The sequence below is a fragment of the Podarcis liolepis genome (genome assembly GCF_965112155.1).
Source record: "Podarcis liolepis genome assembly, chromosome: 15".
NCBI classification, from domain to species: Eukaryota; Metazoa; Chordata; class Lepidosauria; order Squamata; family Lacertidae; genus Podarcis; species Podarcis liolepis.
Window position 1 is genome coordinate 14,832,932 of NC_139566.1, and position 16,803 is coordinate 14,849,734.

Below are 16,803 nucleotides of genomic sequence, written 5' to 3' on the forward strand. Positions count from 1 at the left end.
TCTTCCAAACGTGGGCTGCAGCAAATAATTACATTCAGTCACATTTAAATACATAAAAGCATACAATGTACAATCAGTCCAAATAATCTGGAGCAGAAACAACGTCAAAGGTTGCAACCAGCCTGTCGCAAATGTATGGTAGAATGAAAAGGTCTTTCGTGATTTTTCAAAAATTCAGAGAGGGTTTTAACTTGATGAACTTCTGTGAGCATCGAACCACTTGGAGGGCTTGTCTGGCCCAGGTCTTTGAGGACAGCAATGGGGAATGGCAGAAGTAGGGCAGAAGTTATAACTTCCTTCCCAAAAGGGCAGGAGGGAGGAACCCTTCTGAGCCCGAGGTCTGCTTTCCTTTTGTAGACCTTTCTAGGGCCGTACGCCAGTGGGGGCTGAGGCCAGAGGCAAACGTGGACCGAGCAACTAGTGTAAATTTCACCTTGGTACAGTAGGCTAGTTTCTACACACAACCACAAACAACCCACCCTCCATCTTGGAAAGAGTTCAAGGAGACATTCCGAATAGGCAAAGACACTCAGAGTGCTAAGCAGAGTCAGAATGGAGAGGATTTGGAGGGCTAGAGAGGCCTCATGGCCCCCAGGCCTAAAGCTCCCCATCCCAGCATGAAAAGACCTGACCACTTCGAGGTTTTATTACAATCTAGCGGTACAGGGATTTTGTGAAATAAATAAAATCATTGTGTCATTTGCCTCTGGTGGCTGCGCTTGAAATCCATTCACGGCGCACAAATGCGTCCAGCACACAATTCAGGAATGTTCTGTTGAACCATCAGGTGCGGCAGTCTATACTAAGAGGCCATCTCTGCTCTTGGCTGGCACCATCACAGCAATGCCTCCATATTGCGCAGGATGGCCTTTCCTGCCCTTCTCGGACGTGGTAGAGCAGCTTCCTCCATTATCTGAGCCAGCAGCTGATGGTGAAGACGTCGCCTGGGGCGAGGAAGGCACAGAAGGAGCGTAGTGAACCCTGGCCTTTGTCGTGACGGTGGTCGAGCAGCCGCCACGGTGGGGCTCGCTTTTCACGCCGCTGCAATCCACGGGCTGCGCCTCTTGGGCCGGGGAGATCATCTCGGTGCCTTCCTGCTCCTTGGGAGGGCCGTACTTGCGGCGCTGCATGAAGCTGATATTGTGGGGCACGAAGTCCAGGACGGATCGTATGCTGCTGTTTCGGCTTCCGCCTCTGGCCCGTGGGGGCGCCGTGTCAACCCTGCGAAGGGAAAGAGTTCTCTGTTTCACTATTTAATTTCTTTATATAGTTATCATTTCTAACAACAACAACAATTGCAGCTCAGGCCAGCTTACAAAGGAAACAAATGATTTTTTAAATAAGATGAAACATAATACAGTCATGCCTTTGTTTTCAAACAGCTTAGTTCTTGAACGTTTTGGCTCCTGAACGCCGCAAACCTGGAAGTGACTGTTCTGGTTTGCAAACTATTTCTGAAATCTGAACATCTGATGGGGCTTCTGCAGCTTCTGATTGGCTGCAGGAGCTTCCTGCAGCCAATCAGAAGCCGTGCTTTGGTTTCCAAACGTTTTGGAAGTTGAACGGACTTCCGGAATGGATGCAGTTTGACTTCCAAGGTACGACTGTACAATAAACTGTGATGTGAGCATTAAAGCATTACAAGTCAGCATGGATGGACTCCAGGAAAATACAGTACAGTATAGCACTTTCTAATGGTCCATTTCCCTGGCTAATTTTGGATGCCTGTTCTAATGGGAAGGGCCACCTGCAGCTTCTGAGTGCCCTTTTCGGTTGGAAAATCTGCCTTCCAACCCTCCCCATTTTGCAGAGCGGGGGGTGGAATCTAAAAAATGATGAGTGAAATACTGTTTAAAGCACTTTCCCTACCCTCATGTGTTTCTCTGGCCCATCATGCTAACAACAGTACAGCCCGGGCAATCGACTAGTCCTGCGCACAGTGCACAGTATCTATTGTTAACTGTGGGGGCTGCATTTGGAAATCAACTGTGCGCGAGTGAGCACAATATTAGGATTCTGTCTAGAGTTGCGGTTCCCAGTCAGTGGTCCGTGGACCCCAGGGGTTCTGCATAACCCACCCAGGGGGGGTCCGTGGCACCATTCACATAACAAAAACTACCATGGAGATACTAAAAATCTCCAAAGGTGGCTTGGCTTTTGAAAAACTGGGAGTCAGCAGCACTTAGCTAATCAGGAATCACGAGTCCGGAGCAACTGTCCTGCATGCTTAGATGAAGTCACCAGAGTCCCAAAGATCTGAGATTGAACCCCCAAACTCAAGTCCCAGAGCCAAAGGTTGAGAGTAGTGGGTAGTGTCTACATGCACACCCTGCTCTCTCCTTCATCTAGGCAAACCAGAAGAATTATCAGAATTTAAGGACACCTTCCAACTAGGCAAAAGCACTCAAAGAGGATGCCAAGCAGGGCTGTTGAAACAGGATGTGGCTGGGTAAGGGAGCTTGGCCTTGGGAGAGTCTTGAGGGCCAGAAAGAGAACCCTGGAGGGCCACATTTGGCCCCTGGACCTAAGGTTTCCTCCATGGAATGAGGACCCCCCCCCCTTCAATGTTCTGCAGCAGGAAGCGGCTTAATGACAGGAGGCTTACGACGCAGACCTCCCACCCCCACAAACCCCTTCCTCTCATATATTCCTCCTGCTTCTAGTCACCTGATCTGGTTGGCCTCTTCCTTGTAACGCCTCTTCCTGCAGCAGCAGATCAGCCCCACGATGAGACACACCAGGAGGGTCAGAAAGAGCAGAGAGCCAAGGACTACTCCCACGACGATGCTCACTCGGTTGGACTCTGCAAGGGAGGAGAAGACCATGGAGACACTGAGCTGAGACGGAATGGCTAGGAGGTGCTAAGCTTGATGGCTTTTGATTGACTGGCAGCTACTAGGTGTCATCTACCCAGATTACATTCCCCAAATTTGTCTGAGATTTCAAAAATTTAAAATAAAGGCAGGGGGATATGGAGAATGAGTCCAGAAGCCAAGATGGAGGATAGTTCCTTATGCTAAGATTTAATTCCCCTGGAGTTCTCTGCAAGACCCTGAAGATGATTATTTCTGAAGACCAGTTTCTGGAAACTGCAGGGGAAGAGAATTACTGGTCCTGCTTGTGGGCTTTCTGTGCATACAACTTGCTTTTTGGACTCTGCCAGACAAGCATGAGATTTTGTATTTGGACAAAATGAAAAATGCTACTCTCTTACCCTTTGAGAAGGAGATCTCCACAGCACACCTGGCTGATCCGACTTTGTTGGCCACACTGCACTGGTAAACACCAGCGTGGTCATTGGATAGGTTCTGAATGATCAGGTCACCGGGATTTGGGCCTTGAGAGAGAGAAAATCCAGGAAAAAAACAGTTACTATAAGGTCACATTGATCTGGGTTACGCTCCTCCACAATGACCTCAAGATGAGCCAGGCAAGCTTTGCACAAGACCAAATACAGTCGTACCTCGGTTTTCGAACAGCTTAGTTCCTGAACGTTTTGGCTCCCGAACGCTGCAAACCCAGAAGTGACTGTTCTGGTTTGTGAACTATTTTTGGAAGCCAAATGTCCGACAGGGCTTCCGCAGCTTCCGATTGGCTGCAGGAGCTTCCTGCAGCCAATCAGAAGCTGCAATTTGGTGTTCAAACATTTTGGAAGTTGAATGGACTTCTGGAACGGATTCCGTTCAACTTCCAACCTATGGCTATATGACTTTACCTTTTGTTGATTATGGCACATGTGTTTGTGGAGTGGAGTCCACTGTACCAGATGCATGAAATGTAATCTGAAGTGTGTGTACACATGTATCTATCTACTGGTAACTAAATTGGGGGAGGGGAGAGAGGTGTAGGACATATGGAAATAGGATTGGCCAAAAAGTTAAGCCTGTGACCAACTCACCCCTGTAATGAAATATGTAGCTGTTGCATTTGTTCAGGCCCAAATGCGTGACAAGTTCAGCAGTTTTAGTTTGCAGTCTTTATCCCTAATTTGCTTTCATTGCTTCCCTTAACCCAAGGATTTTGTAAATTGATTTTTCACCTTGCAATTTCTCCTCTGCTTCCTTTCCTGTACAAGCATCTTTCCTCTCCTCCAGAGGTGGGGGACCATTTCCACCTGGAAGGCTGCATTCCTTCCAGAGGTGGGTGGGTGGGAGGAGCCAGAAGCAAAAGTGGGCGGAGCAATGGATGCAAATTCACCTAGGCTAGTTTCTACACACACTCATGCGCCCGTCTCTTTTTTCCATCCACACAAGCGAAAGACAAGAAGCCCAAGGGCCAGGTAGACAGGCCTGGAGGGCCGCAGTCAGTACCCAGGGCTTGAGGTTCCTCGTTCACAGTGCTGACCTGCCACTCCAGAGCAGCAAGCAAAATGCTGGGCATCCCAGCATCTCTCTCCATTAGTTCCTGGTTCTTACCTTTAGTGGTGGTAGCGGAGAGCCAGTTCGCAAAAGGGCGATCTGTGACTTTGGCCCACTGGTACATGAGTGGGGAAGTGCCAGAGTTTGAGGAGCAGCTCAGGGTGACTTTCTGGCCCAAGGCTACCTTGCCTACGACTGAGCATTGTGGGTTGGATGGTCTCGCTGATGGAAGAGAGAGAAAACGTGCCCAGTTAGTAAGTCTGAAGAAAAGGAGGTGGGGGGAAGGAATGAAGAGTGTGGGATGGCTCCCGGAGACTCTGGCACTGCCAGTATGTGAGCCATAGGAGCCAAGGCCCACCAACATGTGGGATGTAACACAAGCAGTCAAGTACAACTCTTCCTGTTTGCCCAGAGTAGACACACAGGGGGATGTTAATCCAGACAGGAGGACTTCCTGTCACACCTGGCTTGGAGCATCCTCCCTCTGCGTGTGACCAGGTAGATGGGCGTGACCCTGTGAGACCCTGTAAAAGGGCCAGTCACACAGCCATCTTTCTCTTTTGACTCTCTTGATCTCTTGATGTATTTTGCTGTCTGCTGGCTCTCAGCCAGCAGCATATGAGCTCAATCCCCACAGGGGATGAACTCAAACTCTCTTCTGTAACTCCAAGCTAAAGGCTGCCTTCAGGGAACCTGCTGTGAACTGAATGTAAGTAAACTCATCTCGCTTTATTGGCTCACCTCGCTTTATTGGCCAAGGGAGCTGGCGTACAGCTTCCAAGTCATGTGGCCAGCATGACTAAGCCGCTTCTGGCGAACCAGAGCAGCGCATGGAAACGCCGTTTACCTTCCTGCTGGAGCCGGAACCTATTTATCTACTTGTACTTTGACGTGCTTTCGAACTGCTAGGTGGGCAGGAGCAGGGACCGAGCAACGGGAGCTCACCCCGTCACGGGGATTTGAACCGCCGATCAGCAAGTCCTAGGCTCTGTGGTTTAACCCACAGCGCCACCGCTACCTGCTATATACTCACTAGCGTGAGTGGGGAAGGATAATATTTAATCAATACATGCTCCCCTACTATCCACAACATTTCCACAAAACATACAAAGAGGCGGGGCATCTATTCCAGCATCCTACAGTCCCAGCCATATGACTCTACTAAGCAAGGCAAGTCCCTCAAAACCAGAGCAGTCCTGGCCCTCCTGCTCTGCCATTGGGCCACAGTCCCTTTTTCTGCATCAGTAGGACTCACCTAGCACCATGACGGTCACCTTGCGGGTAGCCACTGTGGTTTTCTTCACCTTGCATTCGTAAGTTGCCGAGTCGGAAATCTGAACATCCTGCAGGTTGATGGAGGCATCGTACTGGCTGGGGTCTTGGATTGCAAAGGTCACCCGCTGCTGCAGGCCAGAGCAGCAGTTGTGGCCAGAGCCCCCCATCACCATGTTCTGCTGCAGGCCAGAGTTGCCAAAATGTCGTGAGTCGTGGGCTGCGGAACCCCCTCTCGACTGCAGGAAATGGTAGCCGGGGTGGATTACCTGGTGGTTGTTGTAGCTCAGGATCTGGTGGGCAGGAACCAGAGAACAACACCACTAAATCAACAGAATAAGATTTCCAAATTGCTTATGTGGTCACAGATCTTGCACCAGATCATTCGCAGGCAAAACAACACCCTCCTCCTCCTTCACAAAACTATATTTGCTTCTCCCCTGGCATTCCACAGATTATTTTGCCTGAGGAGGTGGGAAAGTGATGGATCCTCTCGTGTCAGGCTGTAACAGTTTTGCCAACTGTATAGACTTAAACTCAGTGGGGTTACAGATGGGCAAACCTATCAATTTCATTTTCTCTCCATTTCTCATTTTGATCTGTTGTTTACTTCATAAAATTTATACACCTCTTGATTGCAAAAAAAACAGTTTACAAAGAGGAAAAAACAATAAGATGATCAGAAATTCCAATCTTAAATTCAGTTCTCCATGTTTCTGTATTGATTTGCATTTTTTTTTTTAAAAAAAGTCTTCATGGAAATTCGTTAGCTCTTTCATGAAGATTTCTCAATATTTACACAGGGTGGTTTTTTTTTGCAATTTCTATTCATACAATGCATTTTTTGGCATGTTATTCCCATCATTGTATACATTTTCAGGCACGCTTCACCTGAGTATACGTGTATGTTTGTACACGTGTGTCTGGGCTGGAGAACAGCACTGCAAAATTCAGAGAAGTGTGAATTTCAAAGGAAGGCTGTGCTTCGGTTCACGTATGGCTCCAGAAAGTGTCACCTTTAAACGTGAACTGAATCAAATTTCTCTCCCTTCTCTGGTGCTGTGGTTAGGTAATTTTAGATTCTATGGGGACTGCCCCTCTAATGAAGTAATAAACATTGCCATCTATTCAAATAATGTCATAAGATAACTTATTTAGATAGCTTTTGGTTTCGCTTCTCTTTCTTCAAAATATGGCAAGCTGCCAGCCCCACTGCTCATTCTGCTGTGCTGAGTGGAGCCCAGGACATCTGCCCCAAAGTCCTATCCTGATGGCACCCCTACTATTTTAAATACACTAGCTCAGGAAGCTCAGATCTGGGAGCTTAACGTCATGGCCTCTGTTTAGCCCTCATAATTCTCCCCAGACACACACACACCCATTCCCTGGTACTGCTCCCCACCCTCTTCAAGTGTTTTTTACTAGCTTGAATGTGTCCTTGACCTCCGATCAAACTAGTCTATTGTGCAAAAGAAAAATGTGCATTTGTTGCCCCATCCACCTTGGACTCTGGCCCCATGGCCCTCAGAAATTTACCCAGGATGCAAAGCAGCCCCTCGGGCTGAAAAATGTTCCCCAGCCCCTTTTCTAGTGGTCTCTTGAGTTTCCTGTTTGATAGGGAACAAAGAGGCCGGGGTCCACTACAGTTGTGACAGGTTCCTGTCCTGAACAGGCTATAGTTGGGTTCATCCTGGTTCAGTTCACTTCCGGAGCACACAAGAGGCCAGATGTTTTGAAACCAACAGCTGAGCTTGACCCACGTACTCACCACATTGTCCAAGTTTGTGGGGTCAGAGTTCATCTGTGTCCATTCAATGTCCAGGTCATTTGAGCCATGATCTTGCGGTTCCAACTCGTAGGGGCAGCCGAGCTTGGCCGACTCGCCTTCTGCCAGGTAGACCACCTCCCGGCCCTTGGCATTGATCTTCACGGCAGGTAAAAGAGCTGGTGGACAAAAGAAAAGAGGTATATACAGCAGCCTGAGTGTCTGGAAATGGCTAAGCTCACCCCACAAAGGAAGCCTTTATATATGGCACCCAAGTGTGGAGAACGATTCAGGCAAAGCCTGTGGCTCAGCTCTTTAATCCCTGTAGCCCAATGGAGAAGTTCTGACATACAGGTAACCCATTGGTAGTCCACACATTCCATGGAAAAGTCATAAATATGCACACACTTAGAATCATGGAATTGTAGAATTGGAAGGGATCCCTGGGGTCATCTAGTCCAACCCCTTGCAATGCACGAATGATTATGAATAGTCATAATTACTGCTACTAAATATGTTTTTATTTGGCCCTTTCTCCTGAATGAGCCCAAAGTGGCAAATACATAAATAATAAACCTTTTTAAAAAAAGAATTCTAAAAGCAATTAAAAGAATTCTTTCTACCAGTGATCTCAGGGTTGCCAGGAACAGTGTCTTTCAGCCATCAAATGCCTAAGTGAACAGGAATGCTCTTAAAGTCTACCAAAAAGTGAGAGAGACAGACATGCCTGACCAGGAAGGACATTCCATAAATAGGGAGCTGCCACTGAAAAGGCCCTGTCATGGGTGAATGGAACTGGGCACCACCAACAAGGCATCACCTGCTAATTGTAAGGTTCAGGGTCACTGATGGTGCTAACAACAACAACAACAACAACAACAACATACTGTAAAAACCACCAAGCACTGATAGAAGATTTAAGGACTGTATATAATCCAGACAAATTCAAAGCACATACAGTGAGATTTTGAAGGAAGGTGACAGCTGAAGCTCTACATTTTATATTAGAATCATAGAATTGTAGAGTTGGAAAGGGACCACAAGAGTAATCTAGTCTTTTACGCAACAGGGGGTTGAGATCAAGAATCTCATGTTCTATATTTTTCGTTTGCTTGTTTTAAAAGAATTCTTTGCACAACGAAAACCTGTAGATATAAGGGAGAAGGATCCCGGTCTAACTTTCTCCCTGACATGCTACAATCCTAAATTCTGGGGTTCCCATCCCCATGAACAAGCTTCAAAACTCTTGACCCTCCACCTGCCTCCCACAGTCTCACTTCGATTTTACTGCATTTCCACTTCTGTCCATGTCCCCCCGGAAGACACCTGAAACTGGGAATGGGGGTGGGGGGGGGGCTGTATGGAAGAAACAAGTTTTCACAAAACGATCCTCTCCCTATTTTCTTTTTAGCTCAATACTAATCCCATTGCACTCATTGCTTCTTATATTTCACTATACGCGCCTGTCACTCACACACATGTTTGCAGCAAAAAGGACTAGAAACTTGGTATGTGTTTTTTAAAGCTATGCTTTGTGGCAGAACCGGGACAGTTTACACCATTACTCCAGCCAGCCTCAGAAAATAAAACTATGAGGACTGTCACTTTCTTGCAGGAGAGATTCAATCCCATAGCAGCAAATTCAGGCTGTTCAATGAAAGTTGCTTTGGTGCCCTCAGGCAACGAAAAACCAGCTTCCCCCACAAAAAAAGCAGACTTTTTCCAATATGGAAAGCAAGGGAGAGATGCACTGGAAAGTGCTGGATAACCATTGCTTGGAGGCAAGTCTAACCTCTCTGCAAACAAATCAGAAGGAATGCTCAACAAATGCTCAAATGTCGTCTGATCTCGCAAATAAACGGGTTGCCTGGAAGTAAGCTGTGTGTGCCTGAATGCTAGCATCCATGCTGTCAAACCACACATAGCACTCTTTAAAAAGAAGAAGAAGAAGAAGAAGCCTCCATCATTATCCTCTGGCGCTACCCAAAGGCTCTTACCTGGCGTTAGACACAAAAGGAAGATCCGCAGGCCCCATGCCCCAGCCATGATTCTGCAATGTATTCCGGATCAGCAAATGTTTCTCGAGAGCTGGGCAGGTCTCAGGCAAGGTGAGCTTTGAGTAGAAATCCTGGGGAGCCGAGGGTTTTTGATCTCCATGGCCTGGCCCCTCCCCTCCAGGTGCAAATGCCTTTGGGGTGAATTGAAGGCACAACGTGCAACTCCCAAAAGATGAGTGCTGCCTCTCCCCACCCGGTTTCCCTTCCAGAGATGCTCTTACTCAGTCGTTAAATGACAGCTGTGCATCCTTTCGCCTGAAGTGCCAGCACAGCCTTATTCATACCAGTGAAATCATGTCTCTGGGGCTGTTTGGCTGGGCATTTGGAAGGACAGCAATGGAGGGTGACGTCCAGATAAGGGATTTGGGGGGAAGACCTCCAGAAGACCCATTTTTTGAGCAGGCATCCAGATTTCCTTGCACAAAGTTTACATAATGGCTATACAATGGCTGGACTTCATGCCACATTTGTTCCAATTTATTATATTTTGTTTCATTTGCACCCTGCTGCCCTTCCTCCCAGAAGAGCCCAAGGAGAAAAACATCAGAATCTTAAAACAACAGTGTTTTAAATGAAATAAAAAAGTATTTAAAACAGCATTTTCAAAACATTTGGAACATCTAGAAACATATAAAAGCAATCACACGCCTTCACAGTTACTAATTTCAAAGTTGCCAGGGCCAGTAAAAAGTAAAGGACCCCTGGACAGTTAAGTCCAGTCAAAGGTGACTATGGGGTTACAGCGCTTATCTCGCTTTCAGGCCGAGGGGGCCGGTGTTTGTCCTCAGACAACTTTCTGGGTCATGTGGCTAGCATGACTAAACCTCTTCTGGCGCAGCAGAACACCGTGACGGAAAGCAGGGCACATGGAAACGCCGTTTACCTTCCCACCACAGCGGTGCCTATTTATCTACTTGCACTGGTGTGCTCTCGAACTGCTAGGTTGGGAGGAGCTGGGACAGAGCAATGGGAGCTCATCCCGTCACCATCAAATGCCTGGGTAAAGAAGAAATGCATTTATGTTTCTGCTGAAAGTCAATAATGAGGGAGACAGGCACAGCCCATCAGGGAGCACTTTCCACAAATGGGGAGCCACCACCAAGAAGGTCTCCTCCTTGGTCAACACCAACTGGACCACAGCCAGACGCAGCAGCACCAAAGGGGGTCTTCTTTGCTGATTGTAGGGCCCATGAGGGTTGATTAGGGGTGAGTCACTAATTCGTCTGCAGAGTGGCTCTACAACCATAACTATTCATCCTGATTTGCTTCTGGGGTGTTTATCCGACTTCTCACTCATCATTCATTCACCCCACGCTTTCCAGTGCGTTTCCCTGTCACTTTCCTAATCAAGCAAGTCATGGGTCATCTAGTTCGACTCTGATGTTTACATTGGGGATGGGGAAGCCCAGACCTGGGGGCGAATGTGGCCCTCCAGTCCTTGCCATCAGGCCCTGGAAACTCCCCCCAGGCCTGCTCTTGTACTCTCCTGGAGTGTTTGTGCCTGGCTGGAATATGCCCTTGAATGCTTCTTGCTTGTCTACATAGAACACAGAGCAGAGAGTGTGTAGAAGTGTCTGGCTGGCCACCATGAGAGGAAGAGGTTTGGCTAGGTGGGTCACTGGCTCTGAATAGCAGTTGCTGTAAAGGGTGGGGAGCGCTGTGGCAGTCCGCTTCTATTAACAGGCTTCCCAAAGGCATCTGGTTGTCAGAAGATAAATTAATAGAGAGCAAGGCTGCCCACTGCTGCAAGCCACAATGACAATGTTTTCTCTATCAGCAGCAATAAGCCTCTGATAATAATAATAATAATAATAATAATAATAATAATAATAATAATAATAATAATAATAATAATAGTAAATTTATTTCCCCAGCCACTCTGGGCAGCTCACAACAGAATATTAAAAACAATAAAATATCAAAGATTAAAAGCTTCCCTAAAGAGGGCTGCCTTCAGATGTCTTCTAAAAGTCAGGTAGATGTTGACATCTGGTTGAAGGGAATTCCACCGGGCAGGTGCCACTACCAAGAAGGCCCTCTGCCTGGTTCCCTGTAACCTCACTTCTCGCAGTGAGGGAACCACCAGAAGGCCCTTGGAGCTGGACCTCAGTGTCTGGGATGAGCGATGTGGGTGGGAGATGCTACTTCAGGTATGCTTGCTGGGAGTCACAAGTGGGGAGAGCTGCTTTTGCACCCAGGCCCTGTTTGTGGGCTTTCAGAGGTCATTGTGGTTGTCCACTGTTTGAACAGGATGGACTAGATGGGCCTCTGGCCTCCCCTAGTTGGGCTTTCCTGATGTCCTTACCTTTTGCCTGCCAGAGAGGATGTGACTCTCTCTTCTCAAGAAAAAGGCAGGAAGTGAATACAAGAGTCAGCGGTATACCTGGCTGTTACTCATCCGTATAAGGCAACTCCCTCAGAGTGTGATTTGGGTTGAGACGTGAGGGGAAAGGGTGGAATGTTCCACGTGCTGCTCCAAATCCAGCCATTTCCTTTCTTTGCATGTGGATGATAGTTCCTGGGTACAATGCTACAGACATAAAACAGGTTCGTTTTGTCATTGAAGTTCCTTTGTCACCGTTTTGTCACTGAAAATGAAAGCTCCTGGGGAACTCTGAGAACTGTAGTTTTTCAAGACAGGATGGTTAAATTTGTCAGTAAGCAACGACAGCTAAAAACAAAGCAAACTTTGATCTAAGAATGCCAACTCTGTAGCAGCACTGATATATATTTTTTTCTCTTTACGAACTTACTGAATTTTTCAAAAATACATTTACCAAAGTGTCTTCTTCCTAGACAAATACATATACAGATGTTGAGTCTTGCATGCAGTCAACCGCACGGCATCAAAACAAACTTGGAAAATATTTTACATTACGAATTCAGCTCACATCCATGGGGTGCATATCAATCTGAAGTGTTAAGATATTTTCTCCATGGTGGCTGCTGCAGCTGAGATGGAAGGGAATTATTGTACTATTGTTAATAAATGATACAAATCGAGACCATATGGAGTCAAACTCACTTTTCGGTTTTGTTGAATGCAAGGGGTGAGAGACTCTGTCTTGGACACCCAGGAGTGTAGGGCTGCCTCCTGTCCTGTATTAATACATTATAGTCCCGTATTTCAATGTAAAATGCTACGTCCTGTATTGATACAGTTTTGTCCTGTATTTCAAGTCCCAGTGGCGTAGCGTGGGTTGTCAGCACCCGGGGCAAGGCAAGTAATTTGCGCCCCCTAACCCATGGATTTTAGCACTCGGGCAGAGAGCTGCGAGTGCAAGCACGCCCCCCCCCCCAGATGTTGCGCCCGGTGCGGCCGGCCCCCCCTGCACCCCCCACGCTATGCCACTGTCAAGTCCTCTCTCCCTCCCTCTCTCCCAAGTTAGGGCCATCTTATTAGGCTGCAATAGATTGCAACAGATTGCTTTGAAGTCACTTCAGCACCAGATGAAAAACAAAATTGTCCCCAAACCGCCCGCTCTGCCGTCTCCTGTATTTTGCCAGAACAAAGGTGGCAGCCCTACAAGGGGGGCTTTTTTCTATCTGCCATGCCCCTTACTGCCTTGGGAGCCTCCAGAAGTGTGCTGCTTGCCAGAACAGCAGTCTCTTAATTGGATATTTTGACTTGGATCTATTAGCAAGCTGTGTGTTTAGTGAAATGTTTATATACATCAAATGGATTGCTAATTGTTGGCTTTTTTTGTATTATTCTGCAACAATAATACATGGCTAATTATGTATTGGTATTGTATTATTGTATTTAGGACTTGATTTTTTGTGAACTTCTTTTTGAGCATATTTACCTGTGAAAAATGCAGTGTGTAAATAAAATGACAATGAAAACATCTTTTGCCCATCTACCTGTCAGGCTTCGAGGAACGCTGTCCCTTCCCCGGTGTCAGCAAGAAGCAGAGAAAACAATGAAGATTCTTACTAATGAGTTTATTCCATCACCACAGCAAGAGACAAATGAATGTAGTCTGCAGTCTGTATTGAGAACTGCACACTCTCGATACAGTGGTACCTCGGTTTAAGAACAGTCCTGTTTACGAACGATTCGTTTAACAAACTCCGCAAAACCGGAGGTAGTGTCCCATTTTGAGAACTTTACCTTGGTCTAAGAACAGAATCCGAATGGTGGAAGGGCACCGGCGGCAGAAGGCCTCATTAGGGAAAGCGCACCTCAGTTTAGGAACGGTTTCGGTTTAATAGCGGACTTCCGGAACACATTAAGTTCGTAAACCAAGGTACCACTGTAATGGCATTGCTCCAGCTGAGCTCCACCTCCCTCCCTTCCTAGCCACAGCACTTCCCCTTACGGCGGCTGCCAGGAGCTAATTGTCTCTGAGTCCTTTGCTCTCCCACTTTCAATGCATGCTGGATTCTGGGAGAAGGGGGGGTCAGAAATGCTCTCCAGTGATGTGTCAGCTGGCTGCTCTGTCTGTCTCCCCCTTCTCTTCTCCCAACACCTCCTAACCATAGCTGTCAACTTTCAGATTTGGAAATAAGGGATCAGCAGCCTCACCTGTCCCGGGGACAGTCTACGGGATATCTAACAATCCGAAATAGCAGTGGGAAGCAGCAGGAAACGGCGCTGGAATAAGGGAATTTCCCTCAAAAAAAGGAAAGGCTGACAGCTATGCTCCCAACTCTTCTGTTCACCTGTCTCTGAGCTGTGAGCTTCCTCAAACCACTGCTGTAATTCAATATTGCCTTCCTCTTCTCGGGAAGCTTCAGGAGAAGGGAGGGGGGTGACACCCGGGGCAGCCTGCATCCATCACATACCCCTTCCTCCACCCCTGATCTCCACCATTCCTCCTCCTCAATCTCATCCCCTTCAGTTTACTACCCAGCTCTCTCTAGCTGAAGACCATTCTGAAATTTATTATATGATCCCCTGAAGCCATGTTGCTGTCCTGGCCTCCCTATCTGTCCTTCTGGCCTCTTCCCCAGGAGACACCTCTCTCACTTGTCCTGCTTTGCACCTTCCTTGAGAGTTTCCCGCTGCTTGTAATGTGGTCTTGAACTCTGATAATGCCCCTTGCCTGTTTGCAAGGAGTTTGTGTTGGGCGTGAGTGTGTAAAAACAAGCCTTGTGTACAAAGGCAAATTTTTACGTTGTTTAGTCCACTTTTGCCTCTGCACTGCCATGTGACCCCCCCAGCCCCCCAGTCCCAAAAGCTGTCCAGAAGGAAATGTTGCCCTTGAGCTTAAGGAAGTTCCCCGCTGCTGCTCTTGCCGTCTCTCCTGGATTTATGGCTGGGGTGACACCGGCAGTTAAGCCATATTCACAGGAAGGATGACTGTAAAGTATACATTTCCAGAGGTGTGACTACTATGATGTGCAACTCTGCACCAGGCAGCATCTTCTACATCATAGGGTGAAAGACAGAATTTGAGAGTCTGGAAGTGTCCTGCGGTGGAAAGGTTTAAATCAGGAAATTGCGTGAGTGTCGAAGGCTTGGCATTCAAATAGTAGCTGCTTTCTGACTTTTCTTTAGACATGACTGAGTCACAAAGCAGGCCTTGAAAAGCCTGCCACTTATTGCTGTTGTTAACAAGCTCTGTTATTAAAAATGTTACCCAGTGTCATTTTTTGGGGCAACAATGAAGATCAGCTTAAATGAAAACGATTTCTTTCCACTAAGGAATATTGCTGTGGCTGTAGAAACCAATACAGGAGCTGGAGCAGATGATGGCAAAGGAATAATTAGGCATGTTTTCAAGACAGAACATGAAGACATCCAGGCACTAGCTTTCTCCAAAAGCTTAGTAAGGGCAGCGTATCAAGTAGAGTAGGGCTATTGTATCTTTTCCTTTTCTTGAGTGGGTGGATCCTGACCAAATGTAAGGTTATAAACAGTAAACAAAATCGGAAAGTAACCTGAGAGAAGAAGAGCACATTAAAACTGTAGATAATCAGGTAAAATCTTTCACTTTTCATTTAGATCACGGCAAAATATACTTATATTCCTTAGAAGCATGAATTTCAGTGAGCAGTTACCCAGGTTTAAACAAGTGTTTGAGGAATAAGGAAAACAATTTTTTAGCAAACTGAAATTTAAGCAAGCAACCACTAGGGGGAGGTCTTATTTGAAGGTGGTGCCCTGATTGAGAAATGTCCATCCCAGGGAGGCCACCTTGCAATATTTACTGCCAGGTCTTTTCCTTCTAGTTAATTTTTTTTGTGCATTTTGGATCAGAGCCCTTGTTCTCCTTCACTAGCCTCTAAGGTGCTTTTATACAATTCTGTTTTCTGCTGGGGTTCTGAATTTTTTTCTAAAGCCAGCACTCTGATCCTATGCTTTATTGAATTGTAAGTGTTTTATGGTTTTTTGCAAGCTTCCCAGAGCTCAATGGGCAGTACTGAAATTTAAGTAGTACTGAATATGACAGGAACAAGGAATCTCCTAAACCAGCCTTCCCCAATGTGGTGCTCTCCAAATGTTGGGCCTTTTGGGTTGTTGAATGCAAGGCTGGGGAAGGCAGCCCTAAAACCTTTCACCCTCTTTTCCTACTGGTGCTTTTCAATGGCCCTTTTTTTCCACATTTCCAACTCCCCCAGCCCTCTTTAATATTCCTCCTCCTCCTAAATCCAAATACAGTGGTACCTCCAGCTGTGAACGAGATCCGTTCCGGAGGTCCATCCCAAGGAATTTGCAACCAGAGGTGCCAGTTCTGCACAAGCACACGGCATGTAGAGCGCTTCTGCACATGCGGCAAAACCCGGAAAAATACTTCCAGTTTGCCGTGTTCGCATCCTGAAAGATATGCAACCAGAGGTGTGCGTATCTAGAGGTACCACTGTACAGATTATTACAGTCTAACAGCACATGACAAAATAGAACCAAAACACCATAAAACAAACTATTTTCAAAGCCCAATGTGTGTGTGGGGGGGGGGGTTAAAGGCTTTGCTCCATTGTCAGACAGCTCATCCCCTCAGGGTTACCTGAAATCCCCATACTAGTAATCAGGGCCAGATTTTGGTTTGATGAGGCCCTAAGCTACTGAAGGTAATGGGCCCTTTATATGTCCAGCTGTCCTTTGTCAACAACAAATCGTCACTGTTTTTGTTGTTGAATATATGCTATATGGTAATTTATGGACCTAATAGGTATCTGAAGCCATTTGCACATTAAAAAATACGTATTTTATCAAAGTAATTGTTGAACTGAAATACAAGTAAGAAGTACCATATATGGGAGGGGGCAAGAGAGTGGGACCCTAAGCTATAGCTTGCTTAGCTTATATATAAATCTGGCTCTGCTCGTAATTCAAACCCTCTGGTGCAACAGAAAACAAATTTGCAGCAGCATCTGTGTGGCGGCTTTTCAAATATTTCATTCT

At 46.6% G+C, this 16,803-nt stretch overlaps 1 protein-coding gene across 1 annotated transcript; it reads right to left on the reverse strand.

The window, feature by feature from the left end:
- LOC310694100 (V-set and immunoglobulin domain-containing protein 8-like) lies at window positions 1-10,818 on the reverse strand. Its single transcript, XM_083476868.1, has 7 exons — window positions 9,393-10,818; window positions 7,399-7,574; window positions 5,614-5,953; window positions 4,416-4,580; window positions 3,215-3,337; window positions 2,668-2,803; window positions 1-1,221 (listed from the first exon to the last, which is right to left on the reverse strand). Exons 1-7 carry the CDS (start codon window positions 9,439-9,441, stop codon window positions 798-800), a joined length of 1,413 nt encoding a protein of 470 aa, XP_083332994.1. The 5' UTR covers window positions 9,442-10,818; the 3' UTR covers window positions 1-797.
- Between the last annotated feature and the right edge of the window lie 5,985 nt (window positions 10,819-16,803).

Bases quoted from the DNA above. Each gene is read 5' to 3' on its own strand.
- LOC310694100 (XM_083476868.1), bottom strand. From the start codon at position 9,441: ATGGCTGGGGCATGGGGCCTGCGGATCTTCCTTTTGTGTCTAACGCCA. The intron at 5,954-7,398 runs GTGAGTACGTGG...CTGTTGATTTAG, and splicing joins CCACAAACTTGGACAATGTG to TGGTGTTGTTCTCTGGTTCC. The intron at 4,581-5,613 runs GTGAGTCCTACT...CTCTTCCATCAG, and splicing joins GGTGACCGTCATGGTGCTAG to CGAGACCATCCAACCCACAA.